Source organism: Orbilia oligospora (genome assembly GCF_000225545.1).
Source record: "Orbilia oligospora ATCC 24927 unplaced genomic scaffold scaffold00078, whole genome shotgun sequence".
In the NCBI taxonomy this organism is placed as follows: domain Eukaryota; kingdom Fungi; phylum Ascomycota; class Orbiliomycetes; order Orbiliales; family Orbiliaceae; genus Orbilia; species Orbilia oligospora.
The window spans coordinates 853,601-877,467 of NW_011645635.1; the positions used below are offsets into that span (position 1 = coordinate 853,601).

Below are 23,867 nucleotides of genomic sequence, written 5' to 3' on the forward strand. Positions count from 1 at the left end.
TCTGGGAATCCCATGAACTGGATCTTTCAGAAGCAAACTCTACCATACATCTTCCGCGGAATCACTTTTAGACCTAGACCGAGATACCAAATACCAGCAATGGCAACAGCGACAGCAGCAGCTTTGGCAGTAGCGAAAGCAGGAACCACACAATGCAAGGTCGTTCTAGCGGCTACTGTCGCTAAGACTCTGTTCGATGAGGTCCAAACCACCCTCAAGACTCTGCAACGCAAACCCAAGCTCGTTGGATTCCTAGCTAATGACGACCCGGCTTCTCGAACTTATGCGGAGTGGACTGAGAAAACTTGTCAACAGTAGTATGTCTTGATATTGATATATATGGTGGCACGGCATGGAGTCGTTATTATTGTGGGGTTTGCTAATCTAGAAGTTTAGTGGACTCGAATTCGAATTACGGGAAGTTGACAAGGACGAACTCGAACAAGCTGTTATTGCTGCCAATGAAGAGGATGCTGTCGACGGTGGCATAATCTACTTTCCAGTATTTGGAACTAAGCAGGTAAATGGTTTACTAGCCTTGAAGCCAAAAGCCGCACAATTCAACACTGTCGTAAGATTTAAAAGGGAAGGGGGAGGGGGGCATTCTTGAAGATGTTATATTGACTGAAATATCTCAACTTGATCCATATCTAGGACCAATACCTTCAGCAAATCCTCGATGTGTCGAAGGACGTCGAAGGGCTTTCTCACAAATACATCTTCAACATGTACCAGAATATCCGCTTTTTAGACGAGGCCAAAACCCAAAAGTCAATCCTGCCGTGTACTCCTCTGGCCGTCATCAAGATTCTCGAATACATTGGGGCTTATAATAAGATTATCCCCTACGGAAATCGTCTATTCGGGCGTACAATTGCCGTTATCAACCGAAGTGAAGTGGTTGGAAGGCCTCTGGCAGCATTACTAGCAAATGATGGTGCGAGTGTCTATTCTGTAGACATTAACAATATCCAGCATTTCACCAGAGGGGAGGGTGTAAAAATGCATCGACATCATGCGGTAGATACGGATTTGAAGGTTGAGGATGTCATACCCAAATGCGACGTTGTTATTACCGGCGTACCGTCGAAGGGCTATAAATTCCCAGTTGAGTTGCTAAAGGAGTAAGTCACAACCTAAAATTTCTACGAGGCTGGCTTTAGAGACGAAAAGGTGGATGTGCTAATAAGTTGGGGTATAACAGTGGCGCCATCTGCATCAATTTCTCTTCAGAAGAGGTAAGCTCGTGCAAATTAGTGCACCCTAGAATGCTAAGTGCAAAATTTTAAATGCTAACGCTTCCACAGAACTTCGGACCTGAGATAATGAATAAGGCATCTATATACGTGCCCGCTATTGGCAGAGTTACAATCGCCATACTACTCCGAAACCTTGTGGTAAGGAAATTATACTTTCCGAGAAGATTATCCGGAGCCTATCCGATAGCTAACAAGTACCTCTCAGCGCCTATGTCAATACCGACAAATTAATTCGGCATGATTTCCCCCAACTAGATAAACATATAGATAAAAGTTCGACGCCATATCCTTCCCATAGAATTCTCGACCTAAGGTGGGTTGGTGAAGTTTGGAGTCATATTGAATTCATAGAGTTTTGAAAAATGGGCATTTCTTTTCTAGATAAAAGGAAAATTAGGGGTTGCGATTGTATCTCGTGATAGAATATCATTCCAGATGAAGAATACGGAAAACTTTTCCCGAGTCTATAGTACACCGCTTGAACTCCATAGTATACAGAAGCAATACGTCTTAGCCGTAGTAATAATCCATCCCATCCACCAATCTTGCAATCTTCAGACTCTTGCCCTCTTTGGCGAGATTTCTGGAACGTTGTCTCCCATCTCAACATCGTCATCATCCATTTCGACATCATTATCTCTTTCACCTTCGCTCTCATCCCTACCTCTCTTTTTCAAACCCTTCATCTTCCTTGTCTGCAACTTGCCCAAATCTTGTCTATCCACATGTACCTTACCAATCTTATCACCCATGGGATCGACAGAGATGTTCTTTTTGGTCCTCATCTCTTGACCCTTTGGTTTCTTCATGGCTTCCTTCATCATATCCGGGCTAGCCTCCTGTATTCTGCCAATCTTAAAGTCCATCCTGGGACCCATTTCCTCCAACTCCACACGCGGTAGCTTATGGCCGGATCTAACTGTTTTAAGCATGTAACATCGAAGATGAATTTTGGGATTTGGCTCCTCGTCCGTAGGATCAGCGGCAGATATCGAAATGGTGTACTGAAGCGCCTCGACGTCAACCTCAGGCACAGTATTCCCGTGGAAGAAATCCAAAAACATCAACTTCATCTGAGAATAAGTTGGATTATTCTCAAAGATGGCACCGGAGAAGGTAATCATGGGTTTAAGGCCGACTCCAGCTTTAGAATTCTTGAAATCTTGCATCTTTCGAAACGTCTCCCCGTCCAGTCCTAGCTCAACCATATCGAGAATTTGGTATTCGAAAAATCGGACAAAAGTGAGGTTATGAGGTCGTTTCTTGGAATGCGATGCGAAAACCATCAGGGAAGCATCATTTTTGCGACTGAAAAATTCGAGCGCTGAGGCATCTTCGAATGGGTGGACGGCATTTTTCTTCTGGAATTTGATAGCTTGGGGTTTTTTGAGGGAGTGCTGAAAAATAGACACTGTTAGAATCGAATAAGGTATTCACATAAGTGTATTTATACATACCAGATCACCAAGGGCGTCTTGAACGACACCGCTAGCACTGGTGCCTCGCAAAAATAGAGTAGTTTTTTCGTTCTCAACGAGCTTTGGTTCTCGGGCCTCAAGGGCTCGTTTGGAACGGGCGTTCTTAGGTTTTCTAAAAGAAATGGAGTAAGTATCATTCAATTACAGAAAGGCGACCGGTTTGGCAGTGCTTACACTGTCTGAAGCATTGTGGATGATGTAGATGCTGGGGTATACGTATGAAAGTTGGTGAAGGTTGAGGGCCGAATTTGGAGCTTTCGTTCAAGGAAATTTCGTTGATGCCAAGATTTTTTGCGATTGAAGAGATGCGCCACACGGATAGCCACCAACAGCAACACATCTGCACATCCAATGCACTGGCTCAATTCAATCAGGTCCGGTGCTCAGATATCATATTGCGGAGGAAGAAGATTGCAGATAGTTGAATGCTGCCATATAATCACGGCTGTTTAAAGTTGACTAAAAAATATAATTTATAATTAGTCTCGGAGCCATTTATAATGATTATTTGTAGTTTGATTTCCAAATTTATGAATGTTAGAATGCTCTTTAATTACTAGCTAAGATTATTGCTGATCTACCAGCCATACTTATTCCCTAGCTCCAATGGGCATCCATATCCTATAATTCGTGCATCATATTTATATTTTCGCTAGCTACGAATACATCTACATACATTGAAGCGGCCATTCCTAACAAATATAGGTTTATGAAAAACTAAGGCTCTGAAAACCTAATTATAATAGCTAGGACTATAGGACCGATAGGGTCATTATACTAAATATCGTCTCTTGGAACCCACGTAATCCCGAATGGCGCACGACAGCGATAACTCTTAAGATCTTGCTGCAGACCATATATTCTTTCCGTTTTCCCAGGATTTCCGTCTGTAAAACTATAACCATCATTCTCACAGTTCTCCGAGCGATAAAATCGACAAGAACACCCATTGATCTTGTAATAATTAAAGGTTATTCCCTCGGGCATCCTTTGACAGTCAGTCTCTCCTTCGAGGCGGGTGGGACTGTTAGTCATATCATCTCTAGTATACCTCCTATCGATAACTTGTCCTGGAGGTTTGGGCTTCAGAAGATCGAGAGGACTGACTGGACGTCCGATTGCCGTGGAAGGGTTGTCGGAAAACTTGATCGAGCAGAAATTAAAATCGTCGAAATGGCTTGTCTTCCAGCATGAGAAGCTCTCGAGGGTATTATCATCCGGGCCGTTGTTCCATAAAGCGGCATCCTCACGGTTATATGCTGAAAATCCTCCCTGGCCTGGTTCATTCAGACATCCCTCGTGGTCATAGAATCTACATTCGCAGTATCCCGTCACGATATAGGCAGAGATTTGATTTGGAAGAGCTGGATGGAGGTCTCTGATGTTGACGCATTTGTTATCTGGGAACACGAGGGGTTCGGGACCTATGAATCGAGATCCGAGAGGATATCCTTCCCAGCGTGCGCCTGGACCGGTGTCGACCGGCCCACCTCGATTCCGGAAAGACCCTTCGTATAACCCCATTTTGCACTCGGCACCATAGAAGGTTAAGTCTGCGCTACCGTCGGTAGCTGTGCTTCCGGGTGGTAATGGGACCTCTCTTGCATCTTGTCGGGCTACTAAGTTGTTTGTGGGCTGGAAAGGGATATCGCGGTTGAATATGTGCACGTGGTCCTTTAAAGGGATAGCTGAGGCTGCTGGGATATTTAAAAGACAGCCGGTAAATATGGCGAGGTAGCTCGTCGTAAGCAGGAGTTTCTGCTTTTGACGATAGTACCAAGCTTTGGTCTCCATGATAATGTCGGGACTAAGTGGCCAAATGGTAGAAGTAGAAGATATTAGATCGGTGAGTCAAGGAGAGAGTATCCCCAGTTTTCGAACCGATTGAAGAGATAGACTTTAGACTTATAACTCCAAACTTCAGAAGGAGCTTCTTCTAGAGTAGTCCCTTCCAACAGTCTTATATACCTTCAGCTCTATAGTCCATCTAGATACGCATTATGAATACGGCCAACATGCAACATCATAGCCTTAACCCCCTAGAGCTAGCCTCGAATCCCCTTTCCCGCAATTCATATCTTCAAACCTACAACAAATCATTTCTCGTCAAAAATACAATTTACGAGACTGAATCGCACAATATCTTGATGCTTTTGTTGCAATCGGCTCCCTGTACGTACATCTATTCTGACACCTAAAGGAAATCCTTGGTTTTGTTGGAATATTGTACCGGGCCCGGGGTTAGGATGCCTAAACCTCGCCAATGATGGGAATCTTCCAATAGGCCATGTCTGCTTATAAATTCAAACGTTAACTATTGGCTACCTAAATTTTAAGCTTGATAAGCTGGAGATATGTTGTATGTTTATTAATATTTACTTATCTATGGGATGGGAAGCTAGTACTTAGGTTCATCCGATATCCATGGCTCTGCATGTAGGATCGATATATCAAAATGCCGGTTTGGGGCAGCTGCAGGGTGTGTTTTAAATTTGCTGAAGTACTGGTCCCTAAGTACACAGTAGATATCTCAATGAAGGAGATGTCGATATTGATATTTCTTTAAAAAAATGTTGGAGAATTCCTTCAGGTTGTTTTGTCATGTTATAGAATTATGTTGGATGTTGCCTGGTTGGCAAGTTTATAACAACCATGCTCTTCATACTACAAAATCGAGGACAACATCCCAGCACATACCCGCCTGAATAGTACCACTGGAAAGTTCCAATTACTCTTCGAGTTCTATTTCCCTGTCGTATAGATCCCAAACTCTACAATCAATTAAATTACGAGCATGTTTGTCATATGATAGATCTATGTACAACCCTTGATCATGCATCATTCACATTCACCCAAAGAATATACGTCTCATGGCAACACATGGCCAGCTGTGGTATTTTCCGCCATTCCAACCTCGGCAGCCAAGTTTACCCCAGATATTTCCTAGTTGGCGATAGCGCCGTCGGCGATGATCTCACATGCAAAAACAGCCGCGGGATACCTTCTCAGTCCAGCTAACACTCTTTTCATGCGCTCCAGTCCGTCATTAGACCGGGTTTCCCCCCAAGAAAAAAACTATGATATGAAATTCCTCGTCTATCTTTCTATTCTGTAGCATCATCTATTGTCGACTTCACATCTGTCGGGTCCTAGTACGCGTTTTGTGTACTTCCAGTCGGTCTTGATAAATTGTTTGTAGCTGCCACATTTACTAGCTATAGCTATCGATATCATATCAGGAGTTGTAAAGTTGGGCCAGCCTTGTTACAAATCGATACAATAAAACCCCGATAAGATGCCGAATACTTTGGAAATTGTCAAGGTACTTATCCCGGGAGCATACTCATCATGGATTCTATAATTTCTAATAATTTGTCCTTAGACCGCCGCTGAGGCCTTCATCTTGGACCCAGCAAACCATGATATCCTCTCCCTGATCAAGGGTCTTAGGAATGGCATCGTCTACGGCACGAAAGTTCGATTCCCGCATGCTCTTGTGTAAGGAGACATTCAAGATATCGAAAAACAAGCTACAGAATGGGGACTAATGGATATAATATAATATAATAGCATGGTATTCCTCTTTCGCTCTGGAACGTATGTTATATCACCTTTCCCTATGCTCCTTTAACAATTGAAATCGCTTACTCAAAGCCTTCAATCTAGATTCCGCGAAAAAGCCCTCCTAGTCTTCAAGGCTACACGAACACACGCCCGTAACCTCGGCACATTCGTCTTCCTCTACAAGATCTCCATGCTCATTCTCCGTCACCTTAACAAAACCGAATCCCAGTACGACTCCTTCATCTCGGGTCTTATCGGTGGTTATACCGTTTTCGGCCGAGGTGGCAATTCCTCTGTAAACCAACAAATCTGCCTTTACGTTGCCGCCCGTGTTATCCTTGGTGTAGCGAAACTATCCACGACCCCGGGATATCAACTTTCGCCGGTTCCGGAGGTATGGAGAGAAGGTATCAATAATAATGCCTGGCCGGCTTTCGCTAGCTTTAGTTGGGCATTTGTTATGTATCTGTTTAGATGGCATCCGGAAGTCATCCAGCCTAGTTTGAGGAGCTCGATGACTTATTTGTATGCCAATAGCGAAAGGTGGGATGGATTGAAGAATCTACTATGGCATAATGTATAAAAGTGGAAAGCTCGGAAATAGATGGAGGAGGGGAAGGGGACGAGAGGGACGATAGAAGCACCACTTGTACATTTCGATAACCCAATTGTGGCGTATGGCGTCGTCTTTTTTTATTATTATCTGGTTACCAGATTTAGGAGGAATAGCTGTGGATATAGATGCCTCCATGTACAATATACAGTTTTTAGAGGATATATTAGGATGTCATGATATGATACCAACGGTTTGGGTAGACGGTGAGGGGCTACTTCCAAAATCTATGACTTTCTAGTCGCCGAAGCTTTTCGCATAGCATTGGTATAATATAAACCGGCCGCATAGTAGCTTTTTTCTGAGCAGCTGTCGGTGTAAATTCCATCCCAACGGCATAATATTAATTAAGCTTAAGCGGCAATGCAATGCATACCAATAGGTCTGTGCAGCTGTGGGTCCTCAGTTTTGTCTTGGCACAGTCGAACAGTAGCGGTCGGCAAGTTGTCTAGCAACCGAGGGCCCTTTCGCGGTCTGCGGCTAAAAGGTGGTGCCGTAAAAATAGACGGGCCGAAATTGAGAAAGAAAATTATGACTCGAAGCCGGAGAAGCTATGGTAAGATAATATAAAAAAATCCTGTGAATAATTTCCTATCAATATATTAAGATTTAAATAGCTTAGAGCACTATACCAGGCCAGGCTAGCCACACTAAGCCTCGTGGACGGCCTGATACAGAAGAGCCATTTACATGGCCTTTGAAATTGGTAAAACGAAAGAGCACCTCTAACACTAGTATTGCTTGTCTCGTACCCAGACCTGGAAGTTGCCGGAAATTTAATAATTCATAAGATGGCCGAATTCCAATGTGACATTATCTTAGGTTCTGTTAAGCCAAATACGACTTGAGGTTTGATATATGCAAATTTCATTGATATCATAAATGCAATGAACATTACCCTGGTATAGTTGGCTCTTGGAGACCAGATGCCCCTACTGATGGTACAGACGCCTCAGCAAATATTAAAAACCCATCCGTCGCCGATGCTTCTTCTTTGGAGAGTCCCTCCTCAGGTACAGTTCTCGTCATAAGATCGAGGAGCTCGACATCGGGTGGCATCCCACCCCCAAACACCTCCCACAGTCTCTTTTCACCCACTATGATCCCCAAGTATTCCTTCTCATATTCTAGCGCCTCCGTTCGACTTTCGCATCCCTTGAAATCGATATAGTCTTCAAATGAATCCCCAGTTGCCTTCGACCCCACTATTACATCCCACACTGGTGGTTCAGCTCTCCAACATCCTTCTTTATCCTTCATATGATCTCTTCCGCTTTTGAAGTATTCCAGATAGTCGCTTGCAGGTATTAGTCTGAAATAGCGACTATATATATCTTTCGACACAGCCATTTGCAAAAGCATCCTATCCAGAGGATCTTCAAATGCTGACGAAGGTGGTGGTGAGAATGTTTGAGCGAAGTAAGTCGGAAACGGGCATGGGAATGTTTGTATTGTTGTATCCAAATCATAGATATATGATTTCGTAATAGCAGGTTCGAAAGATTGCTGTTCTATTTCTTCTCCGCTTTCGGACTGTTGTAGTAGCTCTTCGAGAGAGTGGTTTGGATGATATGCCAGAATTACATGGTAATCCCATACGGCCGGGTTGATTGGACTTCTTTGAATCTTTTGCGAAAAGACGGGTATGCATTTCGAACTATTGGAAAGGAATATTACAGTATAATGCTTTAAGGATGTCGAGTTGATATGACATTCTACCAGCTTGTAGATATTCTCCTCGCAGTAACTGGCGAATTCGAACATTAATTTAATTAATGAACTGGGTACGTGTTGGCTGTTGCATTTTGGAGAACTATTCTTACCAGGAAGTGTACAACAGAGCCTCACGCGGAGGAAGCTGTAAGAATTCCATGATGATAATGATAAATAATCGACCAGAAGACAGTTGTGTCGTATACCCGGCTACAAGGCCCCCATTTTATAGACCCAGTCCCTTCTGTAGAGATATATCAAAGGTCATCGGTATTTCTGTCGCGGGTTGCAGTTGTTGTCGTACGTGAGACCGACTGTAGGCCGTGCCAAGACATATTCAAACCTCCCAATTCAACTTCAACCTCCGACGTCACTTCGCCATAACCATCCTAAGTCCAGCCTTCTCACCGACAAAACCTCCCAAAAGATGCTCGCCCGATCCGCCCTCCGTGCCCTCCCAAGGGCAAAAACCACTCCTTCCATCCTCCTCCGTCGCAATTACTCCGCCCACTTCGACTCCCCCTCCGGTGGTCCCCGAACCGATGCCACCCCAGGTGTCGCCGGCGAAGCAATCCCAACATGGCTATACATCTCCACAGGCGTCATGTTCACCCTCTACGTTACCTACGCCTACGTCAGCCCGACCGATGACTCGTCGTTAACGCGGTATTTGTCGGTTGATAGCCCGCTGCGACAGGCGCAGGATGAGATCTCGAATAGACATACGACGTTTGTAGAACAGGCTGCGAAGGATAGACATTTGTTCGCGGGTGCTGAGAAGACTGATGGGGTTATGCCGATGTGGTTTCCTGAGTATGTATTTTTTTTTGATCCAATGGGGTTGGGTAGGGGGGTTTCGAGATAATTGGGGGTTTTTTGCTAATGGTGGTATGTTATAGACGTCTTAATGCTTACAGTCCGTATAACCACTCTGTGGGTCATACCAGAGGTGTTTTGATGGATCAATTGGTGGAGCATTATAAGAAGGAGAATCCTCCAAAATAGATGATGGTGATAGTTGGAGGGTGTGTTTGGAAGGACGTTTTGTTTTTTTTGGCAGGGAGTGTACATAATTTTCTTCTTCTTGCACTGATTTTTTTTGCGACCGGCTGCGTAAAAGGCGGTTCAATGGCGGGGCTTTCTCGCGATATGAAGCAGTGTATATTCAAGACCAATTAAATACAATATTGGACGATATATATAACCACGCGGGTATGTAATATATTCGTGGACACGAAGGTTTGTTATCTTCGATTCCACTTGAAAGACACATTCAGTCTGAGAATATGGCGACCTGAGAGCGAAAGACCAGTGATCAAAGGTACCATTTATGACTTGTAACCTCAATCGCTCTTCAACGTCTCTAGAAACTCGTCTACAATCTTGATAAGCTTCGCAACCTCCCCTTCCAGGCCTGGTATTGCTTTCAATCCTTTCCCCATCCACTTATCAGCCTCTCGATTACTATCAATCCCAACATCAATCTTTACTTCTTCCATTTTTCTCCTCGCCATCTCTGCAAAGGAACTATTGCCCCCATGACTCTTCTCCACATTCCCACACACTACGGTAAGTAACCCATATAACACCTTGGTAAAGTCGATCCTTTCCCCAAATCCTTCCGGCTCATCCACAGCTACCTGTATTAATACCATCGCCAAAGTAAAAGTTCCCACAACCCTGACCGGATGATATGGCGTGGCGTACATATTTGGGTAGACTTTGACATAGAGTGTTAGAAGATGGAGGAATGCTGACTTCCAATTTCCTTCGTCGATATAAGATGTTGCTAGATCTCGATGCAGTTGTGGGATAGGTGGGAACGTCGAGGGCAGCACCCTCGTGCCATACAGCTGTTTGAGGGATTTGAGGGTTGAAGCTATTGATTTATCTACATTTTTCTTGTTTCTCTGGGTTGTAATCGATGTGGAGAGGGCGATTGCCGGTGTAAGTTCATCTTCGGTAACAATTTCCCCGCAATTCGTACATGTAGTCGTGTTCGTGGTAATGAGCACATTGCACTTAGGGCATTGTAAAGATTCTAACGGTTGTACCCCCGAAGAGCATAAAGAACAAGAACAGTCGAAAAAGTATCGAGACTTTAGTTCCTCTTTCCGTTCTTTCCGTGACGCTAAGTTATCAATATACGATATTGTTATTTCTGTGTCTTTGGTTATTTCTTTCAGCGAACGAATTGAAAGTTGACGTCCATCGAACATCATGACTGCGTTCGGGTCACATGAGTGGTTGAACATCGCGCTCTGGTATGCAAGGCAGAGGCCAATCGGGTCGAAGGTTTGGGTTACAACGGAGGCGGAATTGATTAATAGCTGTCCTCAAGGTTAGTATCCATCATATCATATAAAAGCTAAGTATAAAGTACGAAAAACCAACCTTGCAGTACATATCCCTCAGAAATTCCGGTTCAAACGAAATCTGTTTCGACACCTTCGAAAACTCCGCCGCAGCTTTCGCAGTCAAATTTGCCATTTCCCATATATCACCACCTATTTTCGCAAAGTCCTCGGCATGGGCCTTTAAAGCTCCAATACCACCAACGATATTCGAGCCCGGTGTCTCAGACAGAAACTGCTTCGCCATTCGAAGAATAGCTCGTGCTGTTACAGGTAGAATACGTGGGTACTGTGCTTTATATATCACACATTCGTATTTATGTGCCTTTTGCTTCCAATCTGTTGTTTGACATGCCTAATTGATTGAATACTTTATCGTTGGAATTTCATGATTCAGTTATAATTTTTTTGGTGAATGGTATATTATAAACCCGTCTTGAAAGATTAGACGTACCTTGCTGCAATACTTGACCACCCTGCATCCAAGGCAGTATGATAGCTTAACTGGTGCCCTATAAGCTTGATTCACAGAGGGAGCTTCATCTGTAGCTTCGGCCATACAGTAATGGCAGCAAGAATCGAGGTGGGCTTCATCTGGGATGCAGATTAGAGGATCTGCTACACTGAGGATTTCGGTACCAGCTGGGATAGTTCCTGATGCGAAGACACCGCGACCAGCGGAGGGATGGTCTTTAAGGTATGCGCTAGGAGAGAGGTTGACTGGTGGTGACATTTTAACTAGATGCGTCAAGGAGGTATAGAAAGTGTGGAGAGAACAGGGGCGTATCGTGAGGTCAAAGGTTTTGGGGTTTTTATGGTGGGACGAAGTCAGTTGTTGGATCCTAAACCAAAATAGCGTTGTTTGTTAGGTTCTTGAGTAGGTCAAGCAGGTTGGTTATGGGAGTGCTTAGGCACTTCAACAATGCCCCCTCTAAGGATCTTTGAAGCTAAAAGTACTCTTTGAAGTATAGCCGTATTAAACGCTCAGTATCATGGTACGTTAGTATGAAAATTAAACGGGCTGTGTTTATATAACTAGATCCCGCAACAGGATTTCGGAATGCACGGTTTGGTTACGAGACTGTTCGGAATGTGGGTTGCATTGGAATCTTCATGCGGACCACGTCTGCAAATCGAGGCTAGGTTGTAATCTGATATATGAGATGTCTGGTATCATGGCATATTCCCATTGCCTTATCGTACACCCCCCAAATTATAGTTATAGCTACATCTAAGTTTCTACTCAAAATCCCAAAGGTCTAGCAGCATGTTTTGCGCTGGGGCTAAGAGGGCATCATCATCCTTCTTCTCTTCCTCAGAGAGTATTTTCTTAGGAACAATATACTCCACAACCGGATCCCTAGTAATCTTCTTTGTCATTTCTGCCTCGAGCATCTATTGGGTCCGTTAGCGTAAGAGTCTGTCTCAGAGGGCATGCGCGTAAATATTAACTTACACTAGTATATGAATGATCCAAGAAATCTTCAAGACTATACTGCTGCTTTGTGAATTGTTCAGATAGGATCTTGGCTAGAGTCGCCACGTTCGGATGGTAGTGCGATTGTAACGTCTATTCTTATATTAGCATGGCTATCAATATATACCCCCTTATTTGATACTGACCTCGAGCTCCCACAAACTGCTTTCCAATGCTCCTGTTTTAAGCGGGTCCACTTCATCCTCGTTAAATGGGTCCGCATATCCTCCTGTCAATAATGACTTGCTATCTACCTCTTTGCCTAGCACCCGATGTAACATAAATGTACATGTTGGATGCAGCCTCATCAGATTGTACGTAAACGGAATGACCGTAACGATGGCACTCGGAGGTGCAGCCAAACATAACCTTGCCATTCGCTTTATAAAACTGGCGACAAGTACCGCTGGCAAATGGCTGGAGTTCAAGAATAGCTCTAGCAGCCTGAAGAATCGTGATCGGTATTTAACGTGCATGAGATCGCGATCTAGTAGGGCATAAAGTTTTGGAAAGAAATTCGGGTAGTCAAGATTATGAGACATCATTAGGTTGAATAGGCCTTGGAGTGCGAGCAGTGCGATAACTCCGCCGGTGTTGTAGGTGTCGGTTAGATAGTCCATTAGAAGTCGTGGATTCGGAAAGTATGGAATTATACGCTTTGGCAGGATTGTAAGGATGTCTCGTTGCTTTGATGGGAGAGGTCGTGAGAGGAAGGCGAGCCATGTTTCTTGAAAGTACCGCTGGTGGGCTGCGATCTGGAATAAAGGATGCTTCTTCTTGGTTGGTGCGGATATATAAAGATTAAGATCTGTTAATTCCTCGGATGTCGAAGGTAGATCCTTAAGGTTGTATAATATGTTGAAGAGATTTTCGGAATATCTAGTATTCGAAAGGGGAACTTCTTTTGACACTGTCGGTATTGCCTTGAAGAACTCGAGTCTCAAATCAGAGAATTCATAGATATATTCCGTCGCAAAGACTGTGACAAGATCTGGGCTGTCGGAGAGAAGTAGGTGCTTTATAACAACGCCGTAGGTGAGGAACGGGAAGTAGTAGCCCTCTGGAGGTTTCATATGGATCGATTCCTCCTTCAATACCCTCATTGCTAGCTTTAAAGATGTCCCTTCACCGCCTTCGAGCATGCCCCCCAAACTATTCAGGTAGTTGATATATGCTTCTTTGGCTTCCTTCACCATTTTTAATTGTTCAGGACTGTGCTCCTTGTGTCGAACCAGTTGCCCTCTGTTCATTAACCGACAGAATGTACGACATAGCCCGACAGCAGTCATAATGGCGATTTCTTCCGATTCATCCTAGCGAGCCCATCAGTATCCTCCAATTGATGTATATGCTTTGCAATATTTTTACCTCAAGCTGTTCTAATAGACTGTTTAGGCCTTTTGTCCGCGCCGTAGCTGTTTTCGCAGAAACGATATCCTCTTCTAATCGAAGCATTTCAGCTTGTCGTGATGCAAGATCGTCTTCATCTTCATCGTCCTCGTCATCCTCGCTAGCACTCTCCATATCCTCGTCCTCGTCTTCTTCTTCATCTTCATCGCTCGTCGGCTCTACAGGCTTTTTCGACTTTGGAGCTGGTCGCAGTATTACAGCTTTGGTGATGACGGGTAAGTCTTTTGGCTTCGATTTCGGTTTTCTTGCAGCTTCGTCTGCGGCGATTCGCTTTCGTTTCTTTGAGCCCGAAAGGGCAGCATTGGAGGAAGATATCGCCATTTTTTCGATCGAGAAGATATGGATTAATGTAATGCAATGCGCAGCTTCAATTGAAATCAAACAAGTCTAAAATTTTTGGTGTTTCGGGCGACAGGTACTTTCGGCCGGTCTTGGCGTCGGGTGGAGTTTGATTGGTCGGATTTTTTCACTCATCCGCCAGTCTCTCCCGAACCCAGAACGTCACTTCAACACCCGAACAGTCCCTTCCCACCACCTACCATCTCCGACATCGCCCTCCCACAGGTCATAGACGTCCAATTGGATTGATCTGACTTCTTCATTCTCCTCTCTTACATACACAATGGCTTCCAGGCTAACACGAGCGGCCACAGGTGAGCGATGCTGCCCGATATTGCCCACCCACTTGGCCCCTCATTGCACATGTTAACCCGTTATCGTCCATGTTATAGGCCTCACGCGTCTTCGCCCGTCGTCCGCCCTCCTCAATGCGCATATCCCTGCCGTTAGACCCGTCGTCTCAGCTCGTTTTGAGTCCAACTACCCTCCCCCAACATCCGAGCGACCAGCTCCAGAGGCCAAGGCCAATGCTATCCTCGACTTGATCCCTGGCAACTCCCTTGTCTCCAAGACGGCCGTTCTCTCCGCTACTGCTGGTGTCTCTATTGCAGCCATCTCTAACGAGCTCTTGGTTATCAATGAAGAATTCGTCGTTGCCTTCTGCTTGATTTCCATGTTCACTGGTGTCAGCAGATTGATGAAGCCTATGTACAACGAGTGGGCCGAGGCACATATCAAGAGAGTCAAGGATGTTTTGTATGCTGCCCGATCCGACCACAAGAGCGCTGTTCAGGAGAGAATCGACCAGGTCTCCGAGATGAAGGAGGTTGTTCAGGTCACCAAGGATCTCTTCTCCGTCTCCAAGGTAGGATAGTGTGCAGAGCTTCGGCATGGATTGATATTCAAGGGCAAGGAAGCTGATGGTGGGATTATTAGGAAACCGCTGAACTTGAGTCTGAGGCTTTCGTCTTGGAGCAGCAGACCAAGTTCGCATCCGAGGCTAAGCAGGTCCTTGACAGCTGGGTCAGATACGAGGCCCAGGTCAAGCAGAGGGAACAAACCGAACTCGCCGAGTCCGTCATCAAGAAGATCACCGATGAGCTCAAGAGCCCCAAGGTCCTCCAGCAGATCCTCCAGCAGAGCGTGACTGACGTTGAGAGTATGTTCTTCAAAATACATCCACGTCATTGAACATAAGCTAATGTACATTCTCTCCGTAGGAATTGTCGCTCAAAAGTAAATATCTTGATTAATTGGGGTACTTGTTACATTGGACTATAATTCATTATAGGGCTCTGTAAACAGTTCACCTAACTCCTCCGTCCCGTTTACTTGCGTACCAGGATCTAGAAAAAAATTATGTTTCTTGCAAAGGATAGCTAGATGATGTAGCGGGCTGTACAAAAAAATAGTTCTCTGTATAAATGCATTTTTCACAACCAACCTTCCTGATGGTGGCCGCCCTGCTTCGCTTGGTACAAGCCATTAGAGCCCTCCGTAATACGTCTTGCATGATACCCCAAACCGTAGCTTAAGATAGGCAAACAAATAGACGTGTAGACTCCCAGAAGGGATTGATTTTAGATGCAAAAGGTAGTATATGCCTTCCGACATATCACCTGGCGGGGTATCTGACTTACCCGGCGGGCAGGTGGGACCCGGCAGCGGCCGCACAGTAGCGTAATTTTGAGGTGCGGCGGGTTTGCAGCGGGTTTGCAGTGCGCCTAAGCGAGGATTGTTTGGTCGGCAACACCAAGCCAACAAGCCAACCAGCGAACCAACGCCATCCCAACCTTCTCATCTACATCATTGCGTCCCACAACCTCCAACCGCAGCGCTACTATCTCAGCTCCACCAGAGGCGCCATCGTCATTCCAGCACTGCTCTGGCTTCACCGGCTCTTTACGATATTTCGTTTCCGACACCTCTTGAGGAGCTGGCGTTGACGTCTTCAGCACGGGGTGGCTGCAGCTTAATCAACTAAAACGCGCCTTCCGATAGCCAGGAACTGATCACGTGGCGAGCGAACGGCAACTTCACGACACTATTGGAGAAGGATCCAGAGGATTGAAACAGCATTTCGGCTTTGGCCCTGGAGGCAGCACTTAATTTGATAGCATACGCTTGTTCTATCCTTATTTGACTTCATCAGACCCACCGTAGTGAAGCGGTCTAAGGTGGCAGTGGGCCAGTCGCAAAGATGACTAGCGAAGATGTAAAGACAAAGCTCGATCACCTGAATCAAGCCAAAAATCTCGCTTTAAATGATCCCAATTTCTATCCAGACATCCTGAAAGGGATCCTACCCGTCATTGTCGCGTCAGACGGCGCAATTGAGCTACGACAATGGGGGTCAGACTTTTTAGCGGAAACATTTTCTTCGCCTCAGATATCATCCCAGACGAAGCAAGAGCTTGCATTGACGTGTCTCGAGCATCTATTGACCTTGCTGAACGAATTAGAGACGGGGATTCTCAAGAACGTTATTCAATGTAGCTGTTCGATATATCCTCTGATATTTCGATACATGTATGTTCATGAATTTCCGCAATATTTAGCCCGTACTACAGGCTCTGTTGGTGGCGCCGTGAGCGGACAGTTCCTGTCCCGTACACGGTCCATCGTACCCCCGCATACCCCACCATTTTTGTTCGAATACTAACTATCAGTCGCTGTGATACTTCTCTAGATGTCACAATAAGTCAGAAACTGCCATATGGCAGCAGATGGTTGCCATAAAGGCGAAGATTCTAAGCATGCTGGACAGAGGCTCTGAAGGAGTGCGACTGGGTTGTATCAAATTCGCCCAGAGGATTATATTAGTCCAGACTCCAGGCGCATCGGACCCACGAGTAAGTCAGATCCCCCAAGCTGTAGCCCATCTGTGAAATGGGACCCTGTCGGGGGCTTCCCCATGTACGTGAAAGATTCATCAGCGTATTCGGACCGAGTTCCTATCTTTTTCTTTCACGATTTCTCTATTTTCTCAATAAAGCCATATTTGGAACCTAACAATATGCGTCGCTGATTTTTCTAGCTTGTCGACAAATCTGAAGTGTCTTTGACTATCGTGCCACTGAACCATCCAGTACTTAATATCCATGCACTAGAGGCTGAAGCCCATGGCCTACTAGATCGTCTCCTAAATGTTTTCCAAGATGGCAAATTGTGAGCCTTGAATCCCACCAAGCGCGTCGTATGAACTCCGGACCTTCTCATCAGTCACGTTTCCATACGGGATACGTCTGGTTGAAATATGGGTCACGGGGTCAGGCTGGCACTGTGCTTACTGGTGGAATTACATATATAGAGACGCCCCCATAATTACTGCGATCCTGAATTCGTTACCGGCGCTCGTCAAGGGACGCGCAGCGATTTCAAACAAAATTCTTAACATCTTGATGTCTTACAACCCGTTGCCCGTAGCGGCCAAGTCAATGGTTTTCAAAGACCGCTTCGTAGCCAGAAGCTTAGAGAAAACTCTCAGGACTGTATTGAATCACCTTGCAAGGTAAGTACAAAATATCTATCTCTTGGGGAACGAGTGGCTAATCACTCTATTTCGGTATAGAGCTAGTTCAGGTGGCCCTCACGCAGGGAAAATACAGCAGCATATCCAACGATTACTACAATCAAAATCCGAGTTCTCAATCGATGTTCCAAAGAGCAATAAGCGAGTTTTATCGGGGTCGGACGGTGACTCCGTCAAGCGGACGAAGTATACACGTCCTGACGCCGAAGGCGAATACACGCCCACCCCACCGCCTCCGACAATTCAAGTCCAACCGAGTAATGGTACGACATATAAGACTCTCTATACCCTTACGGGCGATCAGGCACTATCGAATTTCGATGTATCTCAATTGCCGCTTGAAATGGCAACTCAGATCACCCTTGCGACGATGTATTCCATCGATGCAAATGTGTTAGAATCAGCAGTTGCGGTAAGAACCGGCTCCAACAACTTTACTATTTCGTATGCTCATAAAAATCTTCTACACAGGCTATCAGGCAACGATTGGGCAGCCTCGTCCGAGCGGCAGCTACTGCGGCCAGCTCTCGGCCACCCCCGCCACCCCCACCTCAGCTCGATGATGATGATGACGATTATGTACCGGGAGGAGGGGATGATGTTTCCGATGAGCCCTCTAAAACTAGTCTAGATGCTGTCACCTACTCCGACGATTCTGACGACAGTTACGAGGTTACAGACCTCGTCCCTACAACTGCGAAGGGTAAGGCTGCGGCTATGGAACTGGTCAAGATGCCCGACCTATCACCAGCTCAGATCCAAGAAGCGTGTGAAGGAACGCTAGATCGCATGTTTGAAACGATAGCTACGTTGGACAAACCGGTCAAAAAGGAGCGGACGGGATTGGGTCGCCTTGCTGCTACCAACTGGGACAGGGATGGATGGATTACCATCCTTTCTAGACTCAGTACTAGAGGCCTCAGCGGTATCGACGCGGAAATCACTGCCAAGGCCCAAGAGGACCGAATGCACTACGAAGCCCTCAGTGCACAGGTCCGACAGAAACTATACATGTATGTCATAGGCGACTTCCGTACGCGTATGGATGCCGCTATCGCTTGGTTAAACGAAGAGTGGTATAACGATCGACTCCAAGAAATATCGGCACGAGAAAACAATAATAAAACCCCTCTAGAACCGCAGTACGCCAAATGGATGGCTAAGATCATGGATGGAATCTTCCCTTATCTGGAGACTACAGATAGAAACATATTTCTAAGATTTTTGAGCGAGCTTCCGGCAATCCCGGCACCAGTTCTGGCCAATATCCGAGGTCTATGTTTGGATCCAGAGCGTTCTAACTTGGGGTTTTTAGCGTTTCAGTAAGTACTCCATCTGAGGGTCGACGACTGAGTTTTGGTGTTTGGGAAGATCCACGCTAATATAAGTTCCGAAGATATCTTTGTATGCTAAAGCCTCCAGTCAGAAATGACGTGCTAGAGATCGTTGAAGAACTTTGGAGCAACCGTATGTCCCCTTTCAATGGCAGTATAATTAGTCGAGTCTCCGCTAACAGATCAAATAGACAACGATGTCAAAACCGCCGCGCGAAAGCTGCTAGTCAAGTTCCGCCCCCATGTTGTCGGCCTTCCACCAAAGGAGTCTACGTAACATACCACTACTACGCGCTTATGAGCCTTTAATTATCCCCTAAAAAAGTTTCCTCTTCTCACCAACTTCATAACACGTTTTTAGAGACGTGTTTGGTTAGCATGCACGATACGGATCCTCCGGCTTAAGCCAGGCTGATCTTCTTAAACAAGCTCCATATTCGGTGTATTTTGTCTCCTTTTTTCCCTCTTCGAAGGCTTTTTTTGCATAAAATCATCAGGGCGTTTTTACCCGTCGAACTTATTCGTTCTAATGTTGCATTTCTGGTATGATTGCTTTTATGCAGGTACTTCCCGGCGGGTTTTTTGATATACCGACTACTGTACAATATTTGTGGCCAAGATAAACAGCCCCGACATGAACTCATTAATCCACGATCCCTTGGAATCAATCAAGATGGATCCAGCTCCTAGCTTCATCACTCCTTCAATTATTGCATCTATTGATACCCGTTCCCTTACTGTAGCTTGCGCTTGATCGGAGCCACCTATGTGTTGTTGCTCGTGCTCTCTCTTAAATATACAACAAACTGTGCATTGTTGCCTGAAGTTGACAATTGAGATTGACAACCTTGTGTACATGCTCTATAACATGTGCCTACGTGCCTGAAACCGTCACCGCAGTGCTAATACAGCCATAGCTTGCTCGGAATTCAGATTTAAGCAGGGGGGTTGCAAAGACAGCTTCTGAGCCAGAACACCCCAGAACGTTGCATGACATTCATTGTCCATAAGTTAAGTTCTGTGTGCACGTTCTGACAGACCTGCATCGTTGGCTTTGAGGGTGTTAACTCCAACGTTGCCAACAACCAGCACCAAACCTGTGCAACCTTCACCCACTTCATCAACTACTAGCTACTTAGCTTAAACCATCATCGAATACACCTGCGGCATTCATCAATACGCTCTACAGCTGCATACTCCCTTTCGGAACTTATTCTTACTTCTCTTCCGTCTTCATCCTAATTTTCATTTGCAAAAGCTACTTCATCTCTCTAGAGCTGTGAAAATTAGACCTCGAACGGCGTCGGCATGATGGATCACAATAGCTTCAGCTTCACCTGGCGCGGGCTCTATGAGTTCAAAGATAGTGCTCGAAAAGAGATGATTTCTCACTTCAAGTAAGTGCATACCTTCACAAATGGACACTTGGGTTCCCAAATAGACCCTTTTTGCCAACCGCTTTCTTCAACTTTTCATATACAGTTCACTCAGCGATTTTCAAGACACGATGAAGGTTCAGTACAATCCGATGCGAAATGTAGGTGCAAAGAAGAAATACTATTTCACGATCACAAGACAGAATTCAAGTATGTCTAACTTTTGGAGTAGTCGTTCACTGTCATTGGGCCCAGGGAACGAGATAACGAGGCACAGCAGGCTTTCGTGGGAGTTGTCAACAATTTCATAGAAAAGCTTTACACAAATAACCTTGGGGACAATCAATACGTATGTAATATTACCTATTCACATAATTCGTGTCATTTCCACTTATACGGCTATTGCTAACAAGGATACTCTAGCTCACTCGAGGTAAAATTGTCCGTCCGAACACGACACAGATGTTCGTTCGGAAGCTCCAATGGTCAGACGATCCAAAAGTTTTATACAAAGATGATGCAGTAAGATTTTGACTTTTGTCTGTTCTTCTTCCAGGTTCTATGGTGCTAAACTCTCTACAATAGGATGAGATTTCTGAGGTCTTCGAGGAAATCAAGCATGAAGTTGAAGGTGTTAGATTTGAGAAATTTCACAAATGGACTCCAAAATACAGAGACACTTTCCGCGAATGCTTCTTTGGTGACGGTGTCGACGCCATTGATGAAATTTCGAAGGCAACCCGCTGCGTCATGAAAGTCGACTGGGTCACCAGAGAAGTCAAAATCGGAGCACACAGCGACATCGCCTTGGAAGCTGGGTTGGAGAAATTGAACCTTGCTGAGAAGTACTTCGTAAGTAATCCAGAGGCTCAAGGTACCATATACATACGCAAAATCATATATATCTAACTTGAGTATTACTTCATCTAGAATTGGGACTACAAGAAATTTACATCTCATATTATCAACAGCGATGGAAGGGCCTATTTTGAGATCCGTCTTGTCCTAATCACGAAGCAAATAACCAATATTTTGAGAACCACGCTGTTCCCACCTGCCGATCAGTATAGCAGCCTTGGAGGAAGAGACCGATTGGCATCTGCGCGTCTTGCCGAGTATAACCCTGCTTCGGACAAGTTCGACAATGTCGTCTTTAACTGCATCCCCACCTACAATGCTGGTCAAACGGAAACCGATATTTGGAAAGGCTACACCTATACTCCGCACGTCGCTAGAACTGTCACCCCAATTCTCAGCGATGAACCGCTTATTTCTGTGGACGAGGTTCCCAAGCAACCGAGCGAAACTGTTACCGCCCAGCCACCACCTGCCCCTATTGCATCAAAGAGACCTGCTCCTACCGTAGCCCCTTCGATTCGGCCGAGCGAGTCTGTTGATGGTAGTTTGAACTTCGGAATTCGACCACAAGACATTATAATCGACCTTGAGGCCCAGCAAATAGACTTTCCCACTTTGGCGCCAAAGCGGAAAGCTCGCAATGCTAAGCCCGACACTAAGACTACTGCATCCCCCAGTGTCGTCTCTGAAGCTCCAAGTCAACAAACTCCAGTTACATCACAAACGTCGGTCAATCCATCGCCAGGAGGCTTATCTATAGCAACGACTCGTCCTAGTGGGCCATCAGGTTCCGAAGCAAGTTCTGCAACCGCTCGACGCCCAAGAAACCCTAGGAAGGTAAAGAAGGCCGCTGAAGATGGCGAAGGTTCTCAGGATGTTGGAACCGAGGTTGCATCCGTCGCTGGTTCTATTCAAACCGAGAGAACCTTCAAGACAATGAGTCTCGCCAGTGAGCCAAGCACTGAGGCAACCGGAAACAAGCAGGAATATCAAACCCGAACCTATAAGAATACTCAGAGCCAAAAGGCTCCGCGCCGTAAGGCTAACTTCGACAATTTTGAAGCCCTCCAGAAACATCAAGATAATGTCTTGCATACAGTCTTTAGCGAAGGCTTTGAAGATGTCAGAAGATTTTCCGGGGAGCTGAAATTCGAGGCTAGGCTTGGAAGAATCTGTTTTCCGTTGGTCCCAAAAAAGTATCTGAAGTCATCCTATGGGTTTCAGTGGGCCAGCTGGGAAGCAGAGCTCGAGCGTGCTGGTATCCAGACCCTATTTACGGATATCATCTCAGTTTCACCATCCGATGCCGACTTTGTTGTCGGGCTGAAGGTTAGCAAAGGCGACGCTATGTTCGAGAATCCACCAAGCACACGCAAGGTCACCTACGATATTGAAGGTCTCACTTTTCAAAAAGTTCCATTCATAATCTCTATCAATGCTGAGACATTTGAGTTTGAAGTTCGGGGAAAGGAGGAGAGTTTTGGGAATGTCTATGTCAACTGTCCATGTTCAACCTGGGATGCGGATTTCCGTCTCACCGGCTCCAAAATCATGAAGGCCCTCCGACCGCAAGCCCAGAAGCTCATCGAAACGTTAGAAGTAGACACGGATCTCCATTACCCTGATTTAATCATCAACACTTATGAATTAGGCCTGGAAATTACTCGCTGTGTCGTTCGTCGTCAAACTCACCATATGATCGTCCCCTCCGACATTCACTTTGGTCACGAATTTACTCTCGTTGTCACTGAGAATATCGAACTTCGACTCCTAGAGCGCGAGGACCTGCCAAATATTATTCGTTTTTGTGCAGTTCCGGGCGTTGAGAGTTTCCGCCAGAATATGACTTGGTACACGATGAGTGTCGTTTCCGACCCTACTGACCAAGTCTTCTGGAAGAATCGATCCCTAGCGATCACAGAGTTGACAGACACTGCTGCAAAGGATTTTTTGTTCAAGAAAGCGACAGATGACAAGACAATGCTTGCCGCGATGTTCCAGGTTGTTTGCAATCTGATTTCAAAGATCAACAATGTTGGATATGACAATACACAGTTTACTCATCATACAGCCTGATTGATCGTTGGAAATATGCGCTACATGAAATAAAACCAACAGCACATATGTTTTTATGATGAATAGCAAGCGCCTTGAGAGGAACTTGGCACGGAATTTCAAGAAACAGTTATCTATTTAGTGGGGTGTGCATAGAGATCAGTATCGACAGCATCACTCAAACAGTTATGTTGTCAATACTTCTTGTTTATAAGCGTTTCTTTATATTTTATAAATGCGAACAACTTCAGTCTCCACGAGTGGGAAATTTATGATAGAAAGCCTCCATTATCTTCTATTTTATGACGGATCTTAATTAGAACCCTGCCCTTTCAATTAAATTATTTGTTCCTAAAAGCCCAGTCCCCAAATCAGGGGCCTTTAATAGTTAAAGCGATTTTGAAGCCCTTTGATACCCGCAAGAGACAACTAAGTGAAGGCTTAACCACAAAGTGAAACACACCGCTCCAGCAAGCGCGAGAACCCAGAAATTACAATTATCGTT

General features: G+C 45.3%; 11 protein-coding genes across 11 annotated transcripts; 6 read left to right on the forward strand and 5 right to left on the reverse strand.

Moving 5' to 3' along the window:
* Nucleotides 1–99: 99 nt before the first annotated feature.
* AOL_s00078g266 (uncharacterized protein) lies at nucleotides 100–1,500 on the forward strand (the record flags this gene model as incomplete). The annotated part of the gene is made up of 6 exons (XM_011123529.1): nucleotides 100–317; nucleotides 397–571; nucleotides 655–1,124; nucleotides 1,205–1,238; nucleotides 1,308–1,397; nucleotides 1,465–1,500. The coding sequence occupies 6 exons, from the start codon at nucleotides 100–102 to the stop codon at nucleotides 1,498–1,500; spliced, it is 1,023 nt and encodes a 340-aa protein (XP_011121831.1).
* A 313-nt stretch (nucleotides 1,501–1,813) lies between these two features.
* On the reverse strand, nucleotides 1,814–2,925 carry AOL_s00078g267 (uncharacterized protein; the record flags this gene model as incomplete). Its single annotated transcript, XM_011123530.1, has 3 exons — nucleotides 1,814–2,656; nucleotides 2,717–2,849; nucleotides 2,912–2,925. 3 exons carry the CDS (start codon nucleotides 2,923–2,925, stop codon nucleotides 1,814–1,816), a joined length of 990 nt encoding a protein of 329 aa, XP_011121832.1.
* Nucleotides 2,926–3,514: 589 nt separating this feature from the next.
* On the reverse strand, nucleotides 3,515–4,531 carry AOL_s00078g268 (uncharacterized protein; the record flags this gene model as incomplete). Its single annotated transcript, XM_011123531.1, has 1 exon — nucleotides 3,515–4,531. The coding sequence occupies one exon, from the start codon at nucleotides 4,529–4,531 to the stop codon at nucleotides 3,515–3,517; it is 1,017 nt and encodes a 338-aa protein (XP_011121833.1).
* A 1,501-nt stretch (nucleotides 4,532–6,032) lies between these two features.
* On the forward strand, nucleotides 6,033–6,884 carry AOL_s00078g269 (uncharacterized protein; the record flags this gene model as incomplete). Its single annotated transcript, XM_011123532.1, has 4 exons — nucleotides 6,033–6,059; nucleotides 6,120–6,235; nucleotides 6,308–6,334; nucleotides 6,404–6,884. The coding sequence occupies 4 exons, from the start codon at nucleotides 6,033–6,035 to the stop codon at nucleotides 6,882–6,884; spliced, it is 651 nt and encodes a 216-aa protein (XP_011121834.1).
* A 924-nt stretch (nucleotides 6,885–7,808) lies between these two features.
* Nucleotides 7,809–8,678, reverse strand: AOL_s00078g270 (uncharacterized protein; the record flags this gene model as incomplete). The annotated part of the gene is made up of 1 exon (XM_011123533.1): nucleotides 7,809–8,678. One exon carries the CDS (start codon nucleotides 8,676–8,678, stop codon nucleotides 7,809–7,811), a length of 870 nt encoding a protein of 289 aa, XP_011121835.1.
* A 376-nt stretch (nucleotides 8,679–9,054) lies between these two features.
* AOL_s00078g271 (uncharacterized protein) lies at nucleotides 9,055–9,632 on the forward strand (the record flags this gene model as incomplete). Its single annotated transcript, XM_011123534.1, has 2 exons — nucleotides 9,055–9,440; nucleotides 9,527–9,632. The coding sequence occupies 2 exons, from the start codon at nucleotides 9,055–9,057 to the stop codon at nucleotides 9,630–9,632; spliced, it is 492 nt and encodes a 163-aa protein (XP_011121836.1).
* A 338-nt stretch (nucleotides 9,633–9,970) lies between these two features.
* Nucleotides 9,971–11,714, reverse strand: AOL_s00078g272 (uncharacterized protein; the record flags this gene model as incomplete). Its single annotated transcript, XM_011123535.1, has 3 exons — nucleotides 9,971–10,957; nucleotides 11,022–11,336; nucleotides 11,436–11,714. The coding sequence occupies 3 exons, from the start codon at nucleotides 11,712–11,714 to the stop codon at nucleotides 9,971–9,973; spliced, it is 1,581 nt and encodes a 526-aa protein (XP_011121837.1).
* A 506-nt stretch (nucleotides 11,715–12,220) lies between these two features.
* On the reverse strand, nucleotides 12,221–14,189 carry AOL_s00078g273 (uncharacterized protein; the record flags this gene model as incomplete). Its single annotated transcript, XM_011123536.1, has 4 exons — nucleotides 12,221–12,376; nucleotides 12,438–12,551; nucleotides 12,605–13,771; nucleotides 13,827–14,189. 4 exons carry the CDS (start codon nucleotides 14,187–14,189, stop codon nucleotides 12,221–12,223), a joined length of 1,800 nt encoding a protein of 599 aa, XP_011121838.1.
* A 301-nt stretch (nucleotides 14,190–14,490) lies between these two features.
* AOL_s00078g274 (uncharacterized protein) lies at nucleotides 14,491–15,447 on the forward strand (the record flags this gene model as incomplete). The annotated part of the gene is made up of 4 exons (XM_011123537.1): nucleotides 14,491–14,521; nucleotides 14,600–15,072; nucleotides 15,144–15,366; nucleotides 15,428–15,447. 4 exons carry the CDS (start codon nucleotides 14,491–14,493, stop codon nucleotides 15,445–15,447), a joined length of 747 nt encoding a protein of 248 aa, XP_011121839.1.
* A 960-nt stretch (nucleotides 15,448–16,407) lies between these two features.
* On the forward strand, nucleotides 16,408–19,350 carry AOL_s00078g275 (uncharacterized protein; the record flags this gene model as incomplete). Its single annotated transcript, XM_011123538.1, has 9 exons — nucleotides 16,408–16,699; nucleotides 16,766–16,830; nucleotides 16,910–17,059; nucleotides 17,245–17,375; nucleotides 17,518–17,718; nucleotides 17,779–18,151; nucleotides 18,211–19,061; nucleotides 19,136–19,206; nucleotides 19,265–19,350. 9 exons carry the CDS (start codon nucleotides 16,408–16,410, stop codon nucleotides 19,348–19,350), a joined length of 2,220 nt encoding a protein of 739 aa, XP_011121840.1.
* A 1,230-nt stretch (nucleotides 19,351–20,580) lies between these two features.
* AOL_s00078g276 (uncharacterized protein) lies at nucleotides 20,581–23,383 on the forward strand (the record flags this gene model as incomplete). The annotated part of the gene is made up of 5 exons (XM_011123539.1): nucleotides 20,581–20,610; nucleotides 20,682–20,798; nucleotides 20,873–20,971; nucleotides 21,035–21,301; nucleotides 21,380–23,383. 5 exons carry the CDS (start codon nucleotides 20,581–20,583, stop codon nucleotides 23,381–23,383), a joined length of 2,517 nt encoding a protein of 838 aa, XP_011121841.1.
* Nucleotides 23,384–23,867: the final 484 nt, after the last annotated feature.